The following is a 25,635-nucleotide window of genomic DNA, read 5'->3' on the forward strand; positions in this document are numbered from 1 at the left end:
AAAAGTCTCAAAATCGCAAAATAGAGCATTATGTTTACCTAAAAGGTTAATTCATGTTCTGATTAACTCATTCTCAACTATATTCATTCACAACTTCATATTTCATCTTGTTTTTCTGTCTTTCTGCTCTTTTTCTTCCTGTCTGAGAGTCCATAAAGCCCAGAGGTGCTGATATCAGCCTAACTTTGGCATCCCGAGCTCAATGCTGCCAACAATAACAAAAACGCTCTCTGAATGAACCGTGATAACAAAATCACAACCACTATAAGGCATTGCAGTGTTTTTGTTTCTTGTCACCAAATGTCATTGTGTGTGTGTGTGTGTGTGTGTGTGTGTGTGTGTGTGTGTGTGTGTGTGTGTGTGTGTGTGTGTGTGTGTGTGTGTGTGTGTGTGTGTGTGTGTGTGTGTGTGTGTGTGTAAAGCCAACAGCTGTTGCCAATCAGAGCTGGTTTAGCTGAATATCCAGTGTTGAGTCCCACAGCCCCACAGTTGGCCAATATCCCTGAAAAACAAGGGCCAGACTGATCTGTTTCTTATAGCGGTTATGACCCAACGGTCAGTAACAGAACCAGCTGAAGTCCTACTTCACAGGAAAACATGTTATGAGGTGTTGCTGGAAATAAATTACTTTAATTAGATGTGAATGTTAAAGATCTTGTCACTGGAAAGTTTAAAAGCTGGTGAAGAATGTGGTTCCCCTTAAAGGCTACAAATAGCTTCCTTGCTTGTTTCCTCTGTTGTTGTGTTGCATTTTCTGCTTCCACTTTGGGTGTTAGGTACATTAGATGAGATCAAGAGTCAGTTACATGTTGATGACCTGCTTTAACTTAAAAACGTACAACTTAAAGGTGCAATTATTAAGAATGACATTTTGTGGTTAAATTAGGTAACTGCAGTCCATTTTCCTAAGCAATAAAATCACTTTCATGGCTGTTGCCAGTTTTTGGGTATGCCATGCCAGCAGGAGCCCTTTGGGTTGTCCCAGGTCATTGGAGGGAGGGGTTATAATTCTAAGCTGGCCTGGAAACACCTTAGACTCCCAATGAAGGAGCTGGTGAAGGCGGCAAAGAGGGAATGTTATGGATCTCCCTGTTGGGGCTTCTTGACAACAAGTTTCAAGCTAAAAAAAAATCCAAGCTCTCCATTTACTATGTTTATGTTTATGTTATGTTTAAGGTTCAACCATGACTGAAAGATCCTGGGCACAAGTAGCTAATGCCCTGTAGAATAATTGAGATAGTAATACGTAAGTAAGTAAATTTTATTTCTATAGCACTTATCGCAGACACAGAATCACAAAGTGCTTCACATAGATCAAAACCAAATAAAACAAAGTCATGAAGTCATAATGATCTCAAAACAGAATTAGATTAACATAAAAAAGTCAAAATTACAACATTTCATAAACAGATGAAAGACTAAACATTTGAGTTAAAAATGAGAAAATAAAAGGTTTAGGTAAATGCAGCTTTAAATAAAAGGGTCTTTAGCTGTTTTTTTAAAAGTGTCCAGACTGTCAATGCTGCGTAAGGATAAAGGAAGATCATTCCAGAGTCGGGGTGCAACAGCCTGGAAGGAGCGATCACCTCAACTTTTATATCTGGTTTTTGGAACTTCTAGAAGGTTCTGGTGTGTGGACCTGAGGGCTCGGGTTGGAGCTTAAGGCTTTAACAGTTCAGTAATATAGGGAGGAGCTTGACCATGTAGAGCCCTGAAACTTATAGTCAGGATTCTAAATGAACTCTAAAGTTAGCGGGTAACCAGTGCAGAGACATCAGAATAGGAGTGATGTGTGCTCTTCTGTGCCTCGCTGCAGAGTTCTGGACCAACTGAAGGCGGTCAAGGGCGTTTTTGTTAAAACGTGAAGAGTGTGTTACAGTGATCTAGTCGGGAGGAGATAAAGGCATTGAGAACCATTTCAAATTCATGTTTTGACACCAACCTTTGCAGTTTGGAGATATTTCTTAAACGATAAAAACAGTTTCGGACCAACGTTTTTGAGTGACCTTCAAGAGACATTGATTGGTCAAAAATAACACCCAAATTCCTTAAGTTTGTCTTGACGGTAGAGGATAAATGACCAAGTTTTAGGAATCAGGGGAACCATGCTCTCTGGGGCAATGATCAGACATTCAGTCTTTTCAGAGTTTAACTGAAGGAAGTTATCTTCTAGCCAGCTGGTGTTAGCTGAAAGACACTCTAGTAATTCTGACAGTTTATAGAACTCAGAATCCTTAAAGGAGCAGTACAGCTGAATATCCTCTGCATATAGGTGATAAGTGTTACGTTCTGAAGTAAGGAGGAGGTTGTTAGGACCCAAGATGCAGATACCCTAGATGACACGAGGCAGGAGCGTTTAAAAGTAAAATTTAAGGAGGATGAACAATAATCCAAAATGGCAGGAAGCCAAAAACCCAAACTCCTGAATCCTAGGAGAACCAAAAGCTCACTTAGAGCACAAAAACTGAGACGAGATACTAAAGCTCACACAGAGCACCAGAAAACGCTGACATACAAGCAACAATGGACCGACACCAAACAGAGACAAGACAGGGCTTAAATACACAGGGAGAAACGATTAACGAAACAGGCAGCAGGTGTGTGGAGTGAGGGCTGGAGGCAAGGCAGGTGACAACAATTAACTAAATGGGGAACAGAACCAGTGGAGGGCAGATAAACCTAAAACACAAAACTAAACCTAAAGACTGAGGGAAGGGCTCACACACACACATACACACACTAACACACACATACACTCACACACACACGCATATACTGAGCTGGGGAACAAGAGGCTGGAGCTACAACTGGAGGGGCTGAGGATGACTAAGCGAAAACCGGACCTGAGGTAATGATATGAAGGCCTACAAACAGAAGACACATAAATGAAACGCAGATAAAGGACATATGAGGGTGTTATGAGACACAGAAGGGAACCCAGAAAGGGATGGAGAAACATCAGAAGACACATGAAGGAAGATGCAGACTATGACAATAAGTGACATTATGAAAAGAATCAAGTATCTGCCCAAGAGGGTGTATGTACAGCTGAAACAACAGCGGATCCAAAACAGAGCCTTGGGGTACCCCACAGAACAGATCCGGCATCAGAGAGATCTCTGATAGGCATCAGAGAGAAGTTATCTGAGGTGGTTTGGGGATCTGATTAAGATGCCTCCTCGTTGGAGGTTTCCCATGTATGCCCCACCACGAGGAGACCCCAGGACCAACCCAAGTCTCTGAAGGGATTATATACCCTCTCTATCCTTAGGACAATCTCCCAAGAGGAGCTGAAAAGAGTGATGTACAGGTTTCCCTCCTGGATCTGTTACCAACAAGATCAGATCTTTTATAAGTGTTATAAAATGGTGTGCTTGTGTTATCCCTACAGTATAATTTAGTTGTTGAGGATGTGGTTGAAGTACACAAAGCTCTGACAGCTGAAGACGTCACAGTCGGGGTGTGGTGGGCGGCGTGTTAGCTGTAGACACACACAGGCACTAAAACGTGCCAAGGGCCACCTCGGCTGACACCTAAAATGTGGTCTGGCGTGTTTAAAGAAACAAGCTAAATTAAAGGTGAGATACGTTTAAGTTGATCCATTTGTAGCTTTATGGCAAAAGCAGACATGAGGTTTGTTAAACTTCATGGCTGGAAAATGGCAACAGCCGTTTTAGATGTAATTTAAAATGTTTGGTACATTATAGTATTTGAAATAAAAACAAATGAGACAAAATTGTGTCTAAGCCACAGATTTGAGAATAATATTGTAAGTAAATGCACAGTAACCTCTGGTGAACACAAGTAGTTTTAACATTTAGGCTTTCATGAAATTAAATCTTCGCAAAATGCTTGTTTTGTGTTTTTCTACACTTTAAAATATTTTGTTGCCTTCCACCTTTAGATGTACTTCAAACACAGGCATTAAGGATTTCAGCCTCTCATTTATACACTTGACACCCATTTGCAAGAAATTACAGGGGCTGTACATTGAAAAGGTTCAGCCTAAACTGCTCTAAAAGGGACAAACGGGTGGGAGATACAGAAAATATGAAACTGTCAGTGGTTGAACTGTTGTCTTTGGAGTTCTGTTTTTTTTTTTTTTTTTTTTTGCTTTATTAGTATGATCTGTATTGTGTTTGTTTTCACACCTTTTGACTGAATTAATGACATTAAAACCCATACTACTTGCTGGGTATATTTTGATTGATCAAATGTAAAGGAATTACAGAGAGAACTACAGAAATGTTAAAACTGCTGGCAATGTCTCGTTAGGGTCACCATGGTAACCACACACCTGCGTCTCTGACACACTGACAGCAGTAACCCTGAAATGTGAAATAATAAACATTTACTTAGTGGTTAATGCAAATATAAATACTCTATGCATGTAATTATCTAACAATAATAAAAACTTAAACTGGCCCTTGCCACCTCCAGATCCTCCACCAGCAGACATGTCTAGGACCGGATATGAAAGGTTATCGAGTTAGATAAAACTGCATCCAGAGTAGGCCTGCAACGATTCGTCGACATTGTAGACAAATATCGACAATGGAAATAGTCGACAATTAACTTCATTGTCGACGTTGTCGCCAGACGTGTTTTTTCCGACCGAGTGAGGCGTCTCACTTCATTACAATCTCTGCCGAGAGTCGCACATGCACAATAGCTTCTCTGCTAAGCGCCAACTAACAGAAATGGCGGCGTCCGACACCGCAGCTACGCGTACCAAAACATCTAAAGATTGGGAGCATTCTAGCCTGGATTCGGCGAATAAAAAGATTACCTGCATTATTTGCAAAGCAGTCCTCGCGTATCACGGCAGCACCTCGGTGATGCATGAACACTTAACGAGAAAGCACGTCGGACAGTTGAATGAAATAGTCTGACTCGCCTCGTTAAGATTTAAATAACACGAAAGCCAATATGTTTTAATTTGGATGTACGTTGTACATTTTATTTAAATGTATTTTCACTTTAAAAAAAAAGAGATGTTATGCCCGACTGTGCCCGACAAAAGTATTTTAATTTTATTTATGCATTTATGTCTGTACTGACTGGGCACTGTGCCTAAATGGTGTTAGACGGGGCATTTTTATTTACTTTTAGTATGAATTGGCCTATCAGCAGCAAAGTTCAATAAAATATGCATTTTCCATTGAAATACCCATCTTTCTTGTGTTTATTATCATTTTTCACACAATTAAAGCAATCTCATGCTAAATTTAAGAAAAATTTTATAATTATCCGATTAGTCGACTCATCGTTTCAATAGTCGGTGACTAGTCGACCATTAAAATAGTCGTTAGTTGCAGCTATAATCTAGAGGCTTGAAAATCAAAATATTTGATGAGAATTTATGAATAAAATTGTCTTCAAAGATTACGAAGTTTGAGTAGAGTTAATCTGACACCTTTTTAGTCATCAAATTGAGATCAAGTTTTTTTATTATATCCATTATTACCAACTACCTGTATGACTATGAATTTATTTAAATAATTACTTTATGATTTCAGGTGAGAGAGGAGAGCGAGGCTACAAAGGGGAGAAAGGTGAACGAGCAGAAAAACCAGGTGAGCACTTATATTAAAAACTATTTCTCAGTCCTGTGTGGTTGTTTGCATCAGAAAAACTGCTTTGAAAAAATCTTAGTTTTGGCTTCTCTCCACCAACTTCTGTAGATTTGATCCGAAAACCAGATCTGTTTTCCAACGATTCTGATATGGGTTATCTGGATCTTAATCTATTGAATTCCTCTTTTGCTTTGTCAGGTTTGGTTTTTCACACTAAATGTTGCTAACAGACATATTGTACAAATCATTCAAGACCCTTTCTTCAGGCTTCATCTGTAGAGTCACAAAATCGGATGGATGAGGCTTAGGTTAGGGTTGGCTACGCATACCGCCAAACTAAATGGTCAAACTACCATAAAACATGGAGTTATTCAAACATTTCTGCTATAAGTCCTAATTTAACACATGCAAATGTATAATTATTTAAAGTTAAAGTCCCATTAGTTGTCACACACACTGATGTGTGTGCGAAATTTGTTCTCTGCATTTGACCCATCCCCTGGGGGAGCGGTGAGCTGCAGACACAGCCGCGCTTGGGATCTATTTGGTGGTTTAACCCCCCAATCCAACCCCCTTAATGCTGAGTGTCAAGCAGGGAGGCATTGGATCCCATCTTTTTCAAAGTCTTTGGTACGACCCAACCAGGAATTGAACCCTGATCTCCCAGTCTCAGGGCAGACACTACCACTAGGCCACTGAGCTGAGCTTATTTAGTATGCTAACTAATAAGGTGTTTTTGTGGTGGAAATGAAGCAGTCTTTAGCTTCCTTGGTTTGTTCTCAAACTTCATAATCACATCAGCTCCGAACCACCAACGATACATTCTATCCGTTACACTAGCTAGTCCGGCTCTGGCTTTGCTTCCTGAATGTGCGATTTGTGCACAGAGGTGGGACATCCAGTCAGCCTGCTGTTTGATGGGTGGATCATGATCCAAGCATTAAGAATGGGATGTTTACAATGATTGGATGACATTTTTCCAGGAATGTACGATTCAGAGTAGATTAAAATTATTCTTTTTTTTTTCTTTGATAAAAAAATTAATGAAATGAGTTTTCTCCGCGAGGTGGCTGGGCTCAGCCTTAGGAATAGGGTGAGGAGCTCGGACATTCGGGAGAGACTCGGAGTAGAGCCGCTGCTCCTCCATATCAAGAGGAGTCAGTTGAGGTGGTTTGGGCATCTTGTTAGGATGCCTCCTGAACGCCTCCCCAGGGAGGTGTTTCAGGCATGTCCTGCCGGCAGGGGGCCCCTGGTCGACACAGGACATGTTGGAGAACGTATGTCTCCGAGCTGGCTCGGGAAAGACAAGGTGAGAGAGACAAAAAATTGAATGTATTGGTTGCCATCGGTAAGGGAAGAGCATTTCAAGCCATGTGGAAAAAAAATGGTCCAGAAAACATCTCCTATTGCACCTTAAATAAAAGTGACTTTTTCCAATATCACACTGACATCAAACACTGCAGACTCATTCTCAAACTCTTCAAGACCATAATTACATTAAAATGTGAATAAATTAGAAAAGATTCCTATTAATTCATTCAAATCCAACTGGACACATCATTAGGTCAAATCTATGTCCTCAATCATTTGTATGAAGCCAAATTTTCTAATATAATCCCTCTATTATCAAAAGACCAAAAATAGCTGACAAGCGTTCTGTTTTTCCTCTGTCGTAACTATTTTAGACATGGCTCGTGGTGTTTGTGTTGAGAACTGATGAAAACCCTGCATGTGGATTTTATTACCTCATTTAAACAAAAACGTAGCTCAAAAAGCTTTAAAAGGTAAATAAAAGTAAGGATCTGATCAAGGTTGAGTTAGGAGCAAAAGTTTGAGAAGAGGCAGCAAGTTTTTGGTGTTTCTAAGAAGGTGCTCTGGATATTTAATTATACTAAACTTTTTCAGGCTGCTGCTGCAGTATTGTCTAAGTAGAGCACCTCTGCTGTGACACACACACACACACACACGTATAACTTCACGAGCATTTAATTACTTGTAATCATCCATTCAGTTCTTATTTTGTAACATTTGAAACTGATTTGACGCTTCATCAAAGAAAGCACACATCTAGAGTTGTAAAAGACCAAAGGTGACAGATCATTTGCTGCTGTGGACCCCAGACTCTGGAACTGTCTCCCCCTGAGCCTGAGAGCAGTGGACTCAGTGGTCTCCTTTAAAAGCAGCTGAAAACTCACTTGTTCAGGTTTGGGTGTGACCTTCATCACCCCCTCCTTGTTCTGCTCACCCTACCCAACCCTCCCCAGGATCCACTGATTTCCCTCTTTCATACACTATCTTCTTTACTTCTTTACATTTTTAATCACAATTGTCTATTTTTGCTCATTTTAAACATATTTTTAATCATTTTCTAAATTCTTTTTTATATTTTACATTTTTTGTTTTTGTGAAGCGCCTCGTGATTTTTATCTTGAGAGGCGCTGTAGAAAAGATCCTTTCTTCCTCTTCTAAAACCACTTTCTTTCCTACAAATATTTGCCTTTCTTTATTGCATCATCCCAGCTGCTCTGTGTGTTATGACTATGCCAGGGGGAGGTACTCGTGTCAACCAGACTTGATCTTTCAACTACAAAAATGCCGTTTCTGCCCGTTACGAAACCGTCAGAGATCAGTTCTTTCCTCACATCGTTTACAAGACACGGTGGTTTTGAAAGAAACCTGGACTGAGTCCATGTGCTGTAGGTTGTAAGAAATATCAAATAGCAACACCATCCATTTTTCTGTCACAAATCTCTCTTTGGGCTGACTTATTACTGTCTGCTTGGCTTGGATCTTTTTGCACATCAAAACGTTTATTTAGTACCTGCGTTCATTCACACATGTTGGATGTTAGCACTAAATCAAGCTGCAGCGCAGGATGTTAAGTCACTGAAGGATCCCATCCAGCCTCAACAGCTTAGATCAGTAGTTCTAATATCAGCTAATTTCCAATAAGACTGAAAGGGTAGAAAGCCCACTTTGCTTTACAGCTTATATTTTACCAGGTCATTTGGATCAACTGATGCAATTTATTCCAGACCAAACTACAGGAAAATGCCACAAATAAACTAAATTAGGAACTGATTTGAATGAGAGGAAGTGAACTACAGATGTGACCACAGAGCACCTTCTCACTGCAAGGGAGCAGTGCTACAGCGAATGACCCGGACTAGACACTAGTTTCAGATTTATTCATCAAAACAAACACAATTGTAAAACTCGGCTGTTTAAAAGACTCCATGCTTTGTTGTTAAAACATGTAATGAAACACTTGCTGAAAAGGCTTTTTCTTGCATTTCGAGTTTAGATGCTGTAGGAGCCATTTATTTTGTGGGTTGGGCTTTCATCTGTGGTGGTGGTGGTGTTGGGTGCGTCACATGTGATTTAAGTGGGTCCTCAGGTGTTTCGGTAAAGATGATTACGCATGGGTGGCGGGATGAGCATACGGTTTTTACCGCTCGCGACACCATGGCACAACATACTTCCTTTTTGTGATGATCAACTGGGAGCACTACTATCCTTGGAACCGCATCATGTAAAACGCCAGCTAATGCTTGTAAAAGAAAATAAACAAGACTAACGCACAGACAAAAGGAGGTTTGATTTATGAATAGAAGCGCGTCAGAAGCCGCCTCTGCCCTCACCCAGCTGGCTGACAACAGGAAGTGTCAGCACAGATGCCATAACGTTTCCGAAGGTTGTTTTATAATAGGTGTACCATTGATAAACTGCAGCTAATTACACAGGAAATATATATTTTACATTTTCTTAGACTAAAACTTTAAATCTTAATTTGTTCTCAACAGCAAAAGTTTGTTTAGTTAGTTTGTTGAATAAGAACATCATAGTACATTAACATTAGGGCTGGGTAAAAAAATCGATTTAATCGATCTTGGATCGATTTCACTTAAAATTTTGCAATATCGATTCATAGGTTCTGAGACTGATTAGTTTTCCCTAAGGAGTTGGCCCCATCCGTCGCCTGCGTGGTACGTAAAATGGCTGAAGCAAGTGGAAGTTCGCGCTGCGACCGATCTCAGCTAAGGTCTGATGTCTGGATCCATTTTGGATTTAAAACAACAAAGGACAAAGAGCTGGATAAAACCAAAGTGATATGCAAGATCTGCCAAGTGGAGGTCAGTTATTGTAGAAATCCTACGAACCTCAGAAACCACTTGACAAGATATCATGCCAAGCTAGCATTAGCTTCCGACAACAAGCCGTCCGGAGCAAAACAACAGAAACTCAGGGAATCACTAACATTGACACCCAGCTCTCCGTGGGCCATAAAAATACCTGAGGCCATCGCAATTTTTGTTTGCAAAGATTTACGGCTGTACTCTGTAGTGGAAAACGAAGGCTTCAAGCGGCTCGTTCAGGTGCTCGATCCCCACTACGTTATGGTGCAACGTAAACATCTGACTGAAACGGTTATCCCCATGATGTATAAATCTGTGAAAGAAGATATCCTGACAAAAATGATGTCAGCAGAGAGGGTTGGCATAACGTGCGACACCTGGACCTCACTGTCAGCGCAGTCATATACGGTATGATGGTGACTTCTCACTACATTGACAACGAGTGGTGCCTAGCGTCTCATGTGCTACAGACCACCGAAGTTCTCACGAGTCACACCTCTGGTAATATCGCTGATATGTTGACGGGGGCTATACAGGAATGGGGGTTGACCAGCTAAGACACAGCTGTTGTGACGGACAACGCTGCAAATATGGTTAGAGCGGTGGACATGATGCAGCTAATACACATTGGTTGATTCGTGTACACGCTGAACTTAGCCTCACAAGCGGGTCTGAGAATCCCAGCCGTGTCACGTCTTCTGGCTCGAGTCAGGCGTATAGCAACGTTCTGTCACCGGAGTACGACAGCGAACCACATACTTAAAGAAAAACAGAAGCTGCTACAACTACCAGCGCACAAGGTAACTGTAGACGTTGTGACGAGGTGGAACAGTGCTTTGGACATGCTCAAGCGCTTCTTGGAGCAACAGCCAGCGATCTCTGCCACTCTCCTTTCACAAGATGTGCGAAGAAATGAAAAAGATCTGTGCACCTTAGCAGAAGAGGATGTAACAATTGCCTAAAATTTGGTGCGGGTCTTGAAACCAATGAAAGAAGTTACACTCGCAATGTCGAAGGACAAGCAACCAACTCTGTCCGTCATCGCACCGCTTCTCGCCCTGCTGCAGGGGGCCTTCACCCCCAGCCCCGGAGACTCCGCCGTGGTGAGGGACCTGAAGGCTGCTGTAAGGACCAACTTGAAAACAAGGTAAGCTGTCTGTCTAGTAGGGCAAACTAAAAAATATTACTAAAGGCAAGCAATTTTGTATTTTATGTGCTCTTTTCTAACTTGTAGCTCTAATCATTCACCCATGCACTTTTTTGTTTGCTTCTATGAATATATTAGTATGCATGTTATGTTTGTCCTCCAAACAACAGTTATTTATTGAATGTCTTTAAGACATGATGCACAGAAGAACACATTGTGTGCAGCATTGGCTCTGGATCCTCGCTTTAAGGCCCTACCATTCCTGTCTGCTGAAGAGCGGGATGACACGTACTCCAGACTGCAGACCGACGCTGCCAATGCTACACCTGAGGTAAGGATTTTGAATTTAAAAAATGTTCAATTTAATAAGAATGTTCTATTGAGAATTATAAGATCTTTTGATGGATCACAAGGCATGTTGTACTTTAAACAAATAAATCATGCATTTTTCTTTAATGTATTAATTTTTTGTGCCCCCCCCCCCCCCCCCCCCCCCCCGTCTTATTCACTAGCTAAATACTGATGGGAAGGATGCTGCTGAAGGAGATGGGGGATGTAACTTTTGCTAAAAAGCCAAAGGTGTCCAGCACCTTGGAGTCTCTCCTTGGGGCAGGCTACTTGCCAACAGTGAAGGAACATGGCCAGAAAACTCCAGCAATGAGGGCTGAAGATGAAATCAGAAGATACAGGGTGGAGGATCCAGCTGGACTGAATGACAATCCTCTGACCTGGTGGAGGTGAAATGACAGGGAGTATCCACTTTTGGCTCGCCTTGCGAAGCAATACCTTTGTGTCCCAGGGACCAGTATTGCGTCGGAGAGGGTGTTTTCAACTGCGGGCGATATAGTCACTGCTAAAAGAAGCTGCCTAACCCCAGATCATGTTAATGAGCTTCTTTTCCTGCACAAGAATCTCTTAAGTTTGTGAGAAGTGACTGAGACGTAGGACAGTTTTGTTTACAGTTTAAGTTCAAACTGCACAATTTATCCATTGCACTTGTTGAATTTTGAAGAACACTGTGTCCAAAAAGGGACTAAAGACAACAGGATGTGTCAAAATATAGGAGGATAATGAGGTCCTTTTCCTGCATAAGAAGTTCAAAGTTCGTGAGAAGTGACTGAGAATTAAGAATTTTGTTTACAGTTCATGTTTAAACTGCACAATTTACAAGTTTTGCACTTAATTGTTGAAGTTACAAGACTGCTGTGTCCAAAGGGACACGAGAATGTGTGAAATTAAAGGATGATGCCTTTGCTTAAAAGCTTGGTCTGTGACAGTAAAGCAATTCTTTCATTGCATGCATTTTCTTTTGAAAATGCAATTCTGATAATATGCACAAAATTGTAATTGACTTCCTCTCGTATCTCTGGGACAAGCAGCAGTGTACATAAAAATATAAAAAATAGGATTAACTAAAAATGTAAAACCTGTAAATCAAAATGGCAAATAGGCTAATGACAAGAACACAGTATGTAAACTTGTGACCAGAACAGTGTATTATAGTTATTTTCTAAAATACTTCCTGTTATGAGTCCCAGTTTTTGTTTCTGACCTAGTTTTTTTGGGATCTTGTTTTTACCTTCATCATCTTGCCTCAGAATACCATCTTCCACTGGTTCTCTGCCACTCCCTAGCCTCTATTTTGGATCGAAGCTTTGTGAACGCCTAAATTTGTTTTTGTTAAAAACCTGTTTCTGGTGAAGTAAAAATGAACTACATTTGTGTTTTGAAACGCAGCTGAGCCTTTTTAATTATTTAGGACCAGACTGAATCGAATTGAATCGTGATTAATCGATACAGGGCCGTATAAATCGAAATCGGATTGATTTAGGAAATTTGCCACAATACCCAGCCCTAATTAACATAATGAAATTGTTTCCCGGTGCAGTGTATTTTCTGAATGTTTGTTAAATTCAGCAGAGATGGATCAGTTTACACCAAAAGGACATGCCTCACATAGTTTTGATCTTCGGAATAAAAATAACAAACATGAGTCCATTATTTTCCCTGAGATGGGTTTTCCCTTGTGTGTGTAGCAAAACATTGTTCATACTTTTCATTTTGAGCACATTTCAAACTTCTGTGTATTCCTTTCTGGACTGCTGACACATTGCAGGATCGATAACATCTGGCAGTTTGATATTTAATCTCCAAAGGCTTACATTGTAAGAAGTGGGTTAGATGTTTCACAGGATGAGCGGCGTAGTGATCCTAGAGCAGATCATTTCAGCTTTCTGATGTTATTGAGGAATATGCTTTTGGACCTTTTTCCAAACTGGTTTTTTATGTAATCCTCAGAAATCAGGAAACTTATTCTGGAATTAAGTTTTGTGTTTAAATTAAATTTCCTTTTGGTGGAACAAAAGGTTCGTCACCCCCAAAGTTTAATTTGGTTTTTCATTGTTTATTTATGATTTTGTGAAAAATTAAAGGGATACTATATAGGGATGGGTACCTTTGACATTTGAATCGATCCGGTACTAATTCCAGGTACCTACGAATCGATACCAGTACTTAACGGTACCAATTTTCGATACTTTTGAGTGTTTAATATTTTTAATTCTCTTTTATAATTAAATATATATTTTTCTCAATATATAACCATATTTGATAAATATCACAATAAATAACATACAACTGTTTGTATTTTAACATCGTCCTTGTAGTTTTATAAGTTGATAATTAAACTGAAGCAAACATGTTGGTGTGCTTGTCAAACTAACATTCACAGAAAGGAATCAAAAGCACACCAATCAGCTCAAATGGAAAGTAGAGATAAAAATACAACATCAAATAAACCGACACCATAAAGGTTGGGAGACGACAGAATCTGACTTTTAGGAGCAACATTTAATAAACAGATGGAGCTAGTTAGCTGTTGTCCTGAAGCCATTTAGTCTCGTCTAGTCCAAACTCTTCCCGCCTGCCAGGTAAACATTAATAATCTGCAATCACTCCGTGCTCTGGCTTTATTCTGGTTCTGGCTGCTGCAGCTCCTCTGCCTTCCGAGGCTCGAACCTCCTGGACGATCGACAACACTTGGAGCTCCCTGAGCTCGTTTTCTCTGTGCAGAAACATTTACATCCCGTGAAATCTTGTGTTATTATTGAGAATTTTAGAGAAAAGCTGTGTCTAAATTAGGTAACATGGTGTTTTATTTGGTGTCCAGGGTGAACCTGAGTGCTGTTGGTCCCATGGAGACGAGAACAATTAAGAGAGTTGTTTTATACTATACCTGAAATTTCTGAGGCCTGTTTTCCATCATAACAGCAGTAAATGTTTTGGCATGGGTCTCATGTTCATGGTGCCTCATCCAAAATATTCTCATGTTCTGTGTTTTGATTAGTTTAATTTCCTGTTTTATTCTAAAATTGTTGGCATCTCTGTTGGTTCCTTCCCTGCTTTCAGTTTACTCGGATGCAAGTTCTGTTCATTACTTTTAAGGACAGAATTTCTAGGCACAGCCGTGGTGTGGGGATGGTTTGGTGGCAGGAGAATCTCGTCTCTGCTGTTTGCGGATGATTTGGTGGTCCTACATTCATCAAGCTCTGATCTCCAGCTCTTGCTGGTTAAACACGTTCCGCTGCAGTTTCTCACCGGTTTCAGCTGATGGAGGGCTCTAGTTTTGTTGCGCCGTTCGTGTCAGCGGACACGGTAGGGTTGGGGGGGGGGGGGGGGGGCATGACGCTTAGCCTGGCGGGTGGCCAAGCAAAGCCTGGCGGGCCTCCAGGCTTATAAAGTGCTGGGGGAAACCCTAAAACATGTTGACTCTTTGGATCTCCATGTTTATATCACTTGTTTTAATTATTAGGTGTATGAGATTCAGTCCTTATCCAGTTAGATATTTTTGGATCCAACATATTTTTGAGGGTTTTCTTTTGTTTGGATATTAGATTTTGCTGTAGTCCACAAAAATGAATTAAAAGCATACAGAAAAATATTACTGAACAGATTAGCGCACTCACAGTAGTCTACTTAAACACTATCAGGTTATCGAATATTAGGTGAATTAAGCCTTCGTTGCGAGCATTTTGCTGATTGCTTTCCTCGACCTCTGTTCACTTTATTTTATTTTAACATTTCCTGAAATAAGAAAATTATGTTTGTTGTTGTTGATGTTTACTTTAATTACTGGATAAAATGTGTTTGTTCAGGAACAAAAATGTCCTGTGACAGATGACCAAAACGCTACAATTGATATTAAACCACAACATGCTGGTGAGTGCAAACTGTTGGACTGAATAATGAGAAATAAATGATAGTCAGAATTTATGGTGGTCTGAGCGTCAGCAGCTTGTGTGTGTGCCGTGTGTGTGCGTGAATACCGTCTCCTTCTCATTTTCCCTCATTCAGAGGTGATAAATCAAGTCGAAACTTGGAGCGGCTACAAGAAGCATGAAACTGTAAATGTCTGAAGTAAAGCCTTTATGTTTCCAATATTTATAAATGGTCTTGATCAAAATTTCTATCAAACGTATTCTGTAGTTTGCAATTTCTGACCAAAATAAGTCAATTTTTAGATTAATATTGCTTATTTTGGCAACTTTTTTGAAAATCTTCTGGACAACAAATATCCAGAAACTTGAAAAAACATTGTTTTTATCATATAACCAACCACTTAGCAAAAAATCCCTTTTAAAGGTGTTTTTAGGGTATGTTGTTGTCGTTTACTTTTTTTAGTTAAATCTTTAAAAAATAGCCTAAATAAGGCAGTTTGACACATTTTTGCATCAACAGAGAGATGTTAGCTGAAAATTGTGGATAAACTGAAACATATTTGGTTTTCTGATTTTTTTCTGATACTGTTTCAATCACTTATTGCACAATATGCTGCCATGGTCAGGTACATGGACTGGAAGTAAGTGAAAAAGCAACCAAAGTGCCGAGAAAAACCTTGAGAAAGCTTAAAAAATATTGATCAAGACCATTTTAAATCTTCACAAGGTTTGACTCACTGGAAGCAAAACATGAACAAAAGAGAAGTACTGCAAGTAATCTGAGATTTAAAAGTACTTCTCCATTAAGTGTTTTCCTCTCCTCAGTGTTCACATCCAGCTGGTTGTTTTTAGTCTTCTAATAAGGTGACTGAATAAATGCTTACAGATGCTATCCGTGAAGCTCCAAAGAACAAAGTTATGATTTTCTAAGTCCTTTAGCTGGTGTATCGTCAGATCTGTGAAATTCTTGCCAGATTATTATCGCTAAGAAAATGTTTTAGGACATAACTTAAAGCCCCAAAGTTTATAAGAGCACGAGAAAAGAAAGAAAAAGTTCCTAACATCCTTTTATTTGCTGGTATCATCAGACGATTCTGCAGTTTATGGAAATTTTGATTTTTGTTTGTCAATAAAATCATTTTCATTCATCTCCATTAGTTTTCTTACTGGTTTGATCAACAGAACTTGATTAAACTCATAAACACTTAGGATGAATAAAAGTACCTCCACGTTCTAAGCCCTTCCAGTAAATGCGTGAAGTTTTAAAATTAGAAACTTGTTGGAATGAAGAACAAAGACTGTCTGCAGTTACAATAAACAGAGGACTCGCTGCAAAAATGGCCCCATGATGGATTTCTGAATTATCTGTATTTACAGACTCTTATAACAACATGTGTTTATGTGTGTTGCAGTTGAGGAGGTTCTGGTGCGGTTGGTGAACGGGTCCGGTCCTCATCAAGGCCGGGTGGAGATTTTCCATGAGCGGCGCTGGGGCACCGTGTGTGATGACAACTGGGACAAAAATGATGGCGGTGTAGTCTGCAGGATGCTGGGGTACAGAGGAGCAGCCGAAGTCCACAGAACTGGGCGCTTTGGACAGGGTACTGGTCACCTTTGTCTCCATTTGTTCAAGACTTAAAATGTGATGCATGAAGAAAGAGAATGGTCTTCGGTTTAGAAATAGCTTATTTAGGGATTTCTTTGCAGTTTGTGTGGTTGTTTAACCAATACCTTGTAGGGTAGAACTAGAAACCAGGACTCAGCCAGAACTAGCTATGGTTAAGTAGGTATAAATGAGAAGATGATATAAGATCAGATTCATGGGTGATGGTACACTTTCCTGTAGTACCTTGTGCATCCAGAACACTAAAACACACCTTTGAAACTTCCTATACTTGAAGAGTCACAATTGCAGGTTCAAAGGTAACTAAAGCTGTTTTTATAAAGCGTTCTTCAACTTTTTCTGCCGCCAATTAAGCAATTTGACTTTTTGTATTGTTCTTTTTATGCAAAAAAATGTGTTTCATTGCCCCTCATCACTTGGACACCCTCGGAATTGGTAACCCCCAATCCACACTGGGTGCGTGAGCGGCAATGGCGTGTGTCAGTGGCTAATATAAATTGTTATAGTCGTTAGAAAAAGGCCTAGTTATTCCTGAAGCTTTTAGGGAGCATTTTTCTCCAGATCTTAATTCACATATTTACATTTGCAAAATTTTTATGAGCAAGTGTAAAATGTTAGAATGCTTGAAGAAAAACACTCAAGTAAGTTTTGTAGGTTTCAGTTTTGTGAGGTGTGCAATAGTTACCCAGGGAGTGTATGAAGAGTCATACCACCATGTTAAATGCAAGGGGGGGGGGGGGGGGGGGTTACAGCTCCAGATGTATTATCATGCGGGCAGGAATCTTCTCTCATACTTGGGTTCTGCCTTGCCAAGGGGCTCTTCTCTCAGTCTCAGCTCTGAAGAAATAACCAACAGGCAAGGTGCAGGGAAATATTAATTTTGAACAAAACTGTATCACACAAAGTGTTCCCACCTCTTGAAATGTGTAAATTTGTATAATTAAATTACAAAAAGGGTTTTCACTGTGAATTAAACCCCACAAAAGTATACACTCAGTACTGTCCCAGATAGCAAGCTTACATCGAAACAATGTAGAATCCACATTACGTTTTCAACGTTAAAACATTGAATCAATATCATTTTGCACCCAAATTTAATATTGAAACAATGTTGATTTATTAACTATAGACCAATGCCGTTAACTTGAATATTGAAACAACATTGAAATTTAACACAACTACAGATCAATGCATTTTCACTTATATTTCAATTGAGAGAAATAAACACAATATCACTGCTGTCTCTGACATGATTCATCAGTTTCTCCCTGTTTCAGTAATAGAATATGTTTGTTTATTCACTTAGCAGATGCTTTTATCCAAAGCAACTTACAATTTATAACCTATAGTGCATGTTGTGATCTGTGGGGGAAACCGGAGTACCCGGAGGAAACCCACGCATGCATGGGGAGAACACGCAACTCCACGCAGGAAGGCCGCAGCCGAGTTTCGAACCTGCAACTTTCGTGCTGCGAGGCAACAGTGCTAACAACTGCGCCACCATGCAGCTCAGAATAGAGTAGATGTTATTAGCCCCACAGTGGGGACATCCACTCATTACAGCAGCACACACTTAGAGACACAGATTACAGTAAAACTGATTCCAGCCATGTTTGCTTTGATAACTTCAATAACGTCATGCTGATGATCCACATGAACATAATCCTGTTTAGCGGATGCAACTACATCATGAAGTTAGCTTAACATGATAGATTATTTTTTCCTTGGCAGGAAATAATTCCTGGCAATATTCTGAATGACATGATATTGCCCACCCCTAGATGGAATTTTAATACATTTACATTAATTATAATTAAAAGTTCCATTTGTGACATGTAGCTGTAACTCTTTACTGCTGATGACAGACAGACAGACAGACAGACAGACAGACAGACAGATAGACAGACAGACAGACAGACAGACAGATATAGATAGATAGAGATAATGTGAAGTTCAGGAGAGTTGGATGTTAAATTTTCCACACGAAAATAATTTTTTTTAAACAAAGGTCAGTTCCCTCTGTAAAGTCAGAGGTACGGAAGAGGATCAGGGCCACTGAAAAGTAAAAACGAAAGGAAAAATAATTCTGACTTTATTCCCAGAATTCCCTCTGAGATTAAAAGTCGGAATTCTGAGAAAAAAGTAAGAATTCTCTTTCCTTTCTTTATTTTTTTCTTGTCAGTGGCTCTAATCATCTTCTGCACAGAGTGGACATAAATAAATAAAATGTAGAGCACAAAAAGTCTCAATATTAATACCCCCCCCCCCCCCCCCCCAGTTCAGTCGGTGAATTGTCCGCTCCCAACCCAATGACCCCGTCTCACTCTTTGAAATGTTCAAAAGTTGGCAGCCCTGCACTACAATTGAGAATGAATGGATAAAATGGAAAATATTTTTAGCATGTAGCTAATGCTAGCTTAGCATTCTGTTTCAGTACATAACTTACCGGAGATTCACCGCATATAGGATAACATGTGTCAACAGAAAAGGTTCTTTGGAAGAAATTTTGTTTTTAGAAATCGCAAACAGCCTTTGTTGTTAGAACTTGTTTTTCTAAAAACTTTTTTTTTTCATTCTTCTTCTCCTCCTTGAATCGATGTTTTGCCTGAGGCGAAAGACTGACAGCTCCGCGCTGCCATCCAGTGGCCAATGTTGGGAGCTGCTGTAATTGAATTGCGTTCATTGTAACAAATATCGATGTGGTCATATGTGGCTATAGGTTCAGAGTACAATTTAGCTACATTTTTCACTTTCCTAAAAGTTTAAAATAGAAAACTTTAGAAAAACAACGTGTAAACTGTTTCCACATGTATGAAGCTCATTTTAGATCAAATCTCAAGGTGTCAGATCTTTTCTTAAATAATAGGAAAAAAAGTATTAATAGTTGTAGTTCTGACTTTTACTGTCTTTACTGTTTCTGCTGTTGAGTGCTACACCTTCACCAGTGCCCTACAATACAGCAGGGATTAATGTTAACGTTTTATTAGTAATAGTATCTGAGCCAGAAGTCGTCAGGAAAATGTCTCGGAGGTAAGATCTACTTCACTTCCCTCTCTTTTTAATGCCCTTCAGCCATCAGCCTTATGTCATCTGCCGTATTGGTCCAACTATTTAAAAAAAAAAAAAGAATAGTCAGTGAAAATCATAATTGTTCCCAGGGACACCCTCCATATAACAGCAGAGAATTACATCACAGCTGGGTTTAATTTAAAACAGGCTGGAGCTCATGTCATCCAGAGATTTACTTACATTAATCAGTTTTCTGATCCTCGTTGTCTTTCAGATTTGACTAAAGATCAAACTAAGAAGGAAAATGAGGACATTCTCAGTATTTTTCTATCAAACACAAATTATGATGATATTTTAGAAAGTTTTTGTGTCGGAATGGGAAATATTTGTCTGATCAGGGTGAAAATGTTTTTTAAAATGATAAACTTTTATATTATTTCACATATTTTTGTAGGTTTTTATTATTTGAACCTTTTTGTTCCTTTGAAGAATGCATTTGAAAGAAATGTTTATGACGCTTTCATTGGTTTTAAAGTTGGTTTTGATGGAATTTGTCATCGGGTTGTGGTGATAATTACCTGAACAGGTGTTGGACTCAACCTCAGTTTAAAATGCAGCCTTTAGGAGAGTATGACGGTCAATTACAGCCATGCACCTTTAGCTCTTTGCACAAGACGCCTGAAGACTTCATCCAGTTCCTCTGTAGCTGAGCCACTCTTGGGTGTTCCCCTGAAATCCCACACAGCGCTCTGGTGATCCAACAGTTGTTTGCAAGAAGTGCTGCAAATTTCATGTGAACAGAAGTTACATCAGGATGGAAACAGGGCAATAAATGTGTGTTAAGATCCAGAGTAAGCAGTGTAAAGGTTCATGTACGTTAAAGCCAGCAGCAGAACAGCTGGGTTCTCGTGCACAGCAGCAGGACCACGTGCACTGTGCCATAACATGACCTCATTTCCATCCCCCACAAGCCTGCGAGGAGAAATGTGCTACTTTCAAGATTTCAGCAAGTTGACCCTTTTTCTTAAGTTGGGTTGCAAAGAAGATGTTTCCAAAATGTCTAATTTTATTCTCAAGTTCAGTTTCCTCCCTAAAAAGTCCCAGAGTCGTCTCTGGTGACTGGAATTCTTCTCGATTTAGTTTCCACGAAAGTGGGAGAAATGCAAGACAACTTTCAGGAGTTGCACAATCCCAAATGGGAATTTGCGTTGTTTTTTTCTGCATATTTGCTTTTCTCGTTGCCTCCAGCACTCACGGTGATACACTTGTTAGCAATTGGGTTTGAATGTAAACAAGTGCTCCAGCAAACATCTCATGCATCTGTGACTTCCTGATTCTGTGACTTTACGAGCAGAATTCAAAGTTTATAGAGACAACAACCGACCAGCTGGATGCTTGGGTTTTATTACTGGATAAATCATAATCTGATCAGCTGCTCTTAGAGGAAGCTCTGCTGACTCACTCAGGCCAACACGCGTCGTCTCAGTCGTGATCACCTCTTGGACTCAGCTGTACCTGTTCATCCTTTCATAAATCTCCTTGAACTGTTGTTAGGACAACAAACCAAAGCTTTATTTTAGGAGGAATTCTGCTTTTCTCGTCCAGCAGCAGGAAATAAAAAATCAAGACCAGGTGATTACTTGACTTTTGTGTCTGATTTATTGAGTTTCTGACCTTTGACCCACACGAAGCGCGCTAAAACATCAGCAGCTGATGAAACCCACAAAGCAGACCCAACTTTTTATGCTCTTTTGTTGCAGCTACTTCAGGTTTATGCCTTTTAGACCAGATGTAAACTCAATTTAATTGAATTTTAAAGGGTTTTCAAAAATATAAGACAATATATTTATTTTCTTACCTTTTTCTGCAGGAACTGGTATGATCTGGATGGATGACGTTGCTTGCAACGGGACTGAAAACACCATCCATCAGTGTAAGTTCTCCGGCTGGGGGAAAACAAATTGTGGCCATGTTGAGGACGCTGGTGTCACCTGCACTGTGTGACTTCTTCAGGTGCTTTTCACCACGAGTGCCTGTTCTCAGTGTTTTGCTCATTTATCTGCAAAGAAAAAGTGCCACTTTAAGCAGAGACGCGCTCACTTGTGCATGGACCTTCTGCTAAAAGACTGAAATGGGGCAAAGCTTTCGCCAACACCAGTGAACTTTTTTCATTACTTGTACAGTCGGGTGTGTGGAGGATTCAAACTGCTTTTGTGTCTACAACAGAGCGTTGGTGTTATCGGGAATGATGTGAAGCCGCTCTCTGGGGCTCGATTCAGGTCTTGCTGACCTCAGATAACCCCTCCCCCCTTTCATGACGAGGGACTGAAGCATTGTTTAGATGAATAAAAATACTGTAAATAAGGAATTTTATCTGTTTTTAGTTTACTGATGGCTGCTCTTCACAGTATTAAACAGGAATGGCTCTTGCTAAATGTTCAAATTAAGCCCAAAATTTATAAAAAGAAAAAGAAAACATGCTAAGTTGGTGTTAATGAGATGGTTTGCAAGATAAACACTTTAAGTAAAACCAGTTGTTTTCCTTGCCTCTTTTAGCTAATGCTTCGCTAATATGGTCACAAGCACAGACATCACAAACGCCTTGTGGACCGGTGTTGCCTATTGCGCCCAACCCCGATACTCGCACTTCCCAGCCAGGAGTGTGAGTGTGTGGGGTGTCCCAATTCTCAAGTGTGAAGGTTGATCCAACCCCTTTCGCACCCTTGATCCGCACTTGCCCGAAGCTAACAGAGTTTTTCCAGGCATTTTTAACAAGAAAAACGCGGTAGAGCGATGACGTAGAAGTTGTTTTACTGCGTTAGCATGTAGCTAATGTCCCGCTGATCTCCGCCCGTGGAGAATGAGCTGATCTGGAAGGCCAGGGCTCCCAGTCGCAGCGGTCTGGCCCTGCTTGTAATTTAACAGTCCCAGTCCATATTAGATCTCACATTCGGCCTAGAGACGAGTCCGCGGGCGGCAACACCCCCACCTCCACCGCTCTCCCAACAGGGAGGGCCGACGATTTGTAAAAATGCCAGGGCCGAATTTTGGTCCCAGTCCACCCCTGGCTTCGGGTTACTGTGTAGCTAATGTTCTGCAGATCATCTACTGTGGAGTAGTGTCGGCCCAAGCTGGGCAAGCAGCCCGCTTGGCTAAGCGGCCCCATTGGGGCACTGCCAGAATGCCAGATAAGCCAGTCCACCCCTGCCCGCAGCAATGGATTGTGGGTAATGAACAAGTTTTTCCAAATGAAATTAGTTCATTTTAGGATGTTTAGTTGATGCTCTGAATGTTTTAGACAAAGTAGCAATGAATGTACATTTATTTCAAATAATTGTTTGGTTGTTTGTTTGAAAGTTGTTGATAAAGATTTTTTTAAGTATCACAGCGGCCAGCATCTTACTTCCTCTAGGTGCACTTCGCAGAAGACCACAGGGTGCAGTGTAAGTATTGGGAATGGGCCTTGGAGCTGGAGTAGCAGCAGACCGCCATCTTGGATGGTGTATTTCTGCTCAGGAAGGTTTTTACCCAACTCAAAGACACATTTTATTAATCTTTTTAACTAAATCAGACTTATGCTATAGCATGATAATCCATTCATTCATTTTCAGCCGCTTATCTGGGGTCAGGTCGCGAGGGCAGCTGCCTAAGTCGAGGCCCAGAGTTCTCTTTCCCCAACCACTTGGGCAAGCACCTCATTAAATTAATGAGTTAAATTCAGAATTCAAAACTGATTCAGCTTCAGAAATTTTGTGCATCAGCCGATGTTATTAGCGACGTTTTTTCATGAAAATAAGGTGAAAAATGTCTGGATATCGGCCATAAAAATCAGCAGTACCTATCAGCCATGGGCTGACCATGCTCCTACATATCAGCTGTAGAAAAACAGATATTGGTCGAACTCTATTTAAAACAAACTGATTTCAGATATATTTATTGCTGCTGAAGCTTGTTAGAGACTTTAGAGGTAGCCAATCTAAGTAAATACATAAAAAAATAATTCTAATGGAAGTTTTACAGCCCATTAAGTAAATGTTTGCATTAGAATCATCTCTCAAATCTGCATATTTTTTTCTTTTCCGTTTGTTTTTAACTTGCAAACCATCACTAAAAACTTTTGTGAGCTGAAAAGTCTAAAAGTTTTGAGTTTTTTTTTTAACTCCTAGTTTTCAGATGAAGTGATGCTGATAAAGAACAGATGATGAAAACCAGACGGATGGATGATTTATTATAGAGGGCCTGTCAAGCTGCCAAACGTTGGATTGCTTCAGCATTAATCCGCACACCGAACAAACGACGCGAGACTGCATCAGCGTCATGTTTTACCTCTCAAATCCAAAAACGCTGTCTCCTCCAAAGTTTCCCCTTCACTCGTTCTGCCTCACAAACCTCTGATTTCTGCCCTCAAGGCTGACATGGTATAGTTTTATCTACTTAATGTGACTTTCAAATGAGTTTGCACAAATGATGCTTCTTCTTTTCAGAGTCTGTGACCCACTAATGGACATTTTGGGGATTCTTTTGGTTTTCGTGCCTTTTTTTCAAAGTGCCTTCCTGTTTTAAACTAAGTTTTTGCCACCGAACAGAAGGAAAAATAGAGAAAACGTTAGGTAAGAATCCACCGATGTGTTTTAAATGAAGCTCTAGGTCATGAGATAATTTATCTACCATCACCACCTCTCCTTAAAGAGCAAGTCACCCCCAAATCAACTTTTTTTTCTGATAAACTATATAAATGTGTGTCTAATCGTGCTACAGACACGTGTAGTCAATAGTTTTGCACTTTGGTGCGTTCTAGTTAAAATTTAAATTTTCTGCCTAAAACTGTCAGTGTTGTGTCGTTGTCAGGTAAAAACTCTGCACTGCAGTTGAATTTAAATCTGCCATCGCTATTGGCTAAGAGTAGAACATTAGCTGGTACCATATGATGTCACAATGTCGTTGTGAGCCTCTGTGTGTGTGTGTGTGTGTGTGTGTGTGTGTGTGTGTGTGTGTGTGTGTGTGTGTGTGTGTGTGTGTGTGTGTGTGTGTGTGTGTGTGTGTGTGTGTGTGTGTGTGTGTGTGTGTGTGTGTGTGTGTGTGTGTGTGTGTTAGCGGCTCCGCCCTCTCTGTCTGCTAGGCGACAGCATTTGTTGCATTTTTCAAACAAGAAGTGGGAGTGGAGTAAGAACCTGGTAGGGGGTGACTTGCTCTTTAAATAATCATATTTTCACATACAATCACCTTCTCTTCATTTTAGTCCTTGAAATAGAACGTTTTAAATTACTGGGAGGCCAGATAGATAATAAAAACATTCCCTTTAATAAATATTTAATGAATTTGCTCAAACGCCTTAAAAAGTGCAATAAGACACATAAATGATTGTGCTTTTTTAACAAACAGACAAAATAATAGAAAATATTAGAGCTGCAGTCATTAAAAACATCATAGTTGACTGAAATGCAGCAGATAGATTCATATTCTTATGCAGCTGCAGATTTAAGAGGTTCTCCCTCAACACAAGAAGCAATAAAAGAAACATCTGACATGCAGCAGCTGATTGTAATGGAAAATCTTCCCCACCCTCCTCACGCAAAGTGTTTTTCTGATCCCACGTCATGCAAGTGCTTTACATGTAAATAAATGGTTTTAAAACAGTTTTGTCATTGTTTCATGAAGCATTTGTGCCTTAAATTACATTAAAAAACTGCATTCAGTCCTTAAAACGTGTTCATAAACATTTAGTATCCAGTCAACTATGCACTGCTATCCTTGTTTTGTAAATAAATGGATTTATAAGTACGCATGAGTATATTTGTCAGTAATTAAAAGACATTTATTTTCTGTAAATCTCATACAGATTTGTATTCAGTCTAGATGGGTCTCATTATTCCTGCAAAAACGACGCATTCAACATGTTGAATCCAGATTCATCAGGTTTTTTTTA

At 40.0% G+C, this 25,635-nt stretch overlaps 1 protein-coding gene across 1 annotated transcript in view; it reads left to right on the top strand.

Annotated features, from left to right (window-relative positions):
- scara5 (scavenger receptor class A, member 5 (putative)) overlaps positions 1-21,943 on the top strand; it is a 70,760-nt gene extending 48,817 nt beyond the window's left edge. The window contains exons 10-12 of the mRNA XM_015947594.3: positions 5,520-5,576; positions 16,489-16,677; positions 21,580-21,943. Coding sequence (XP_015803080.3) covers positions 5,520-5,576; positions 16,489-16,677; positions 21,580-21,713 — 380 coding nt within the window. The 3' untranslated portion in view covers positions 21,714-21,943. The remainder of the gene's footprint in view (positions 1-5,519; positions 5,577-16,488; positions 16,678-21,579) is intronic.
- Positions 21,944-25,635: the final 3,692 nt, after the last annotated feature.

Source organism: Nothobranchius furzeri, chromosome 2 (genome assembly GCF_043380555.1).
Source record: "Nothobranchius furzeri strain GRZ-AD chromosome 2, NfurGRZ-RIMD1, whole genome shotgun sequence".
Classification (NCBI taxonomy): Eukaryota; Metazoa; Chordata; class Actinopteri; order Cyprinodontiformes; family Nothobranchiidae; genus Nothobranchius; species Nothobranchius furzeri.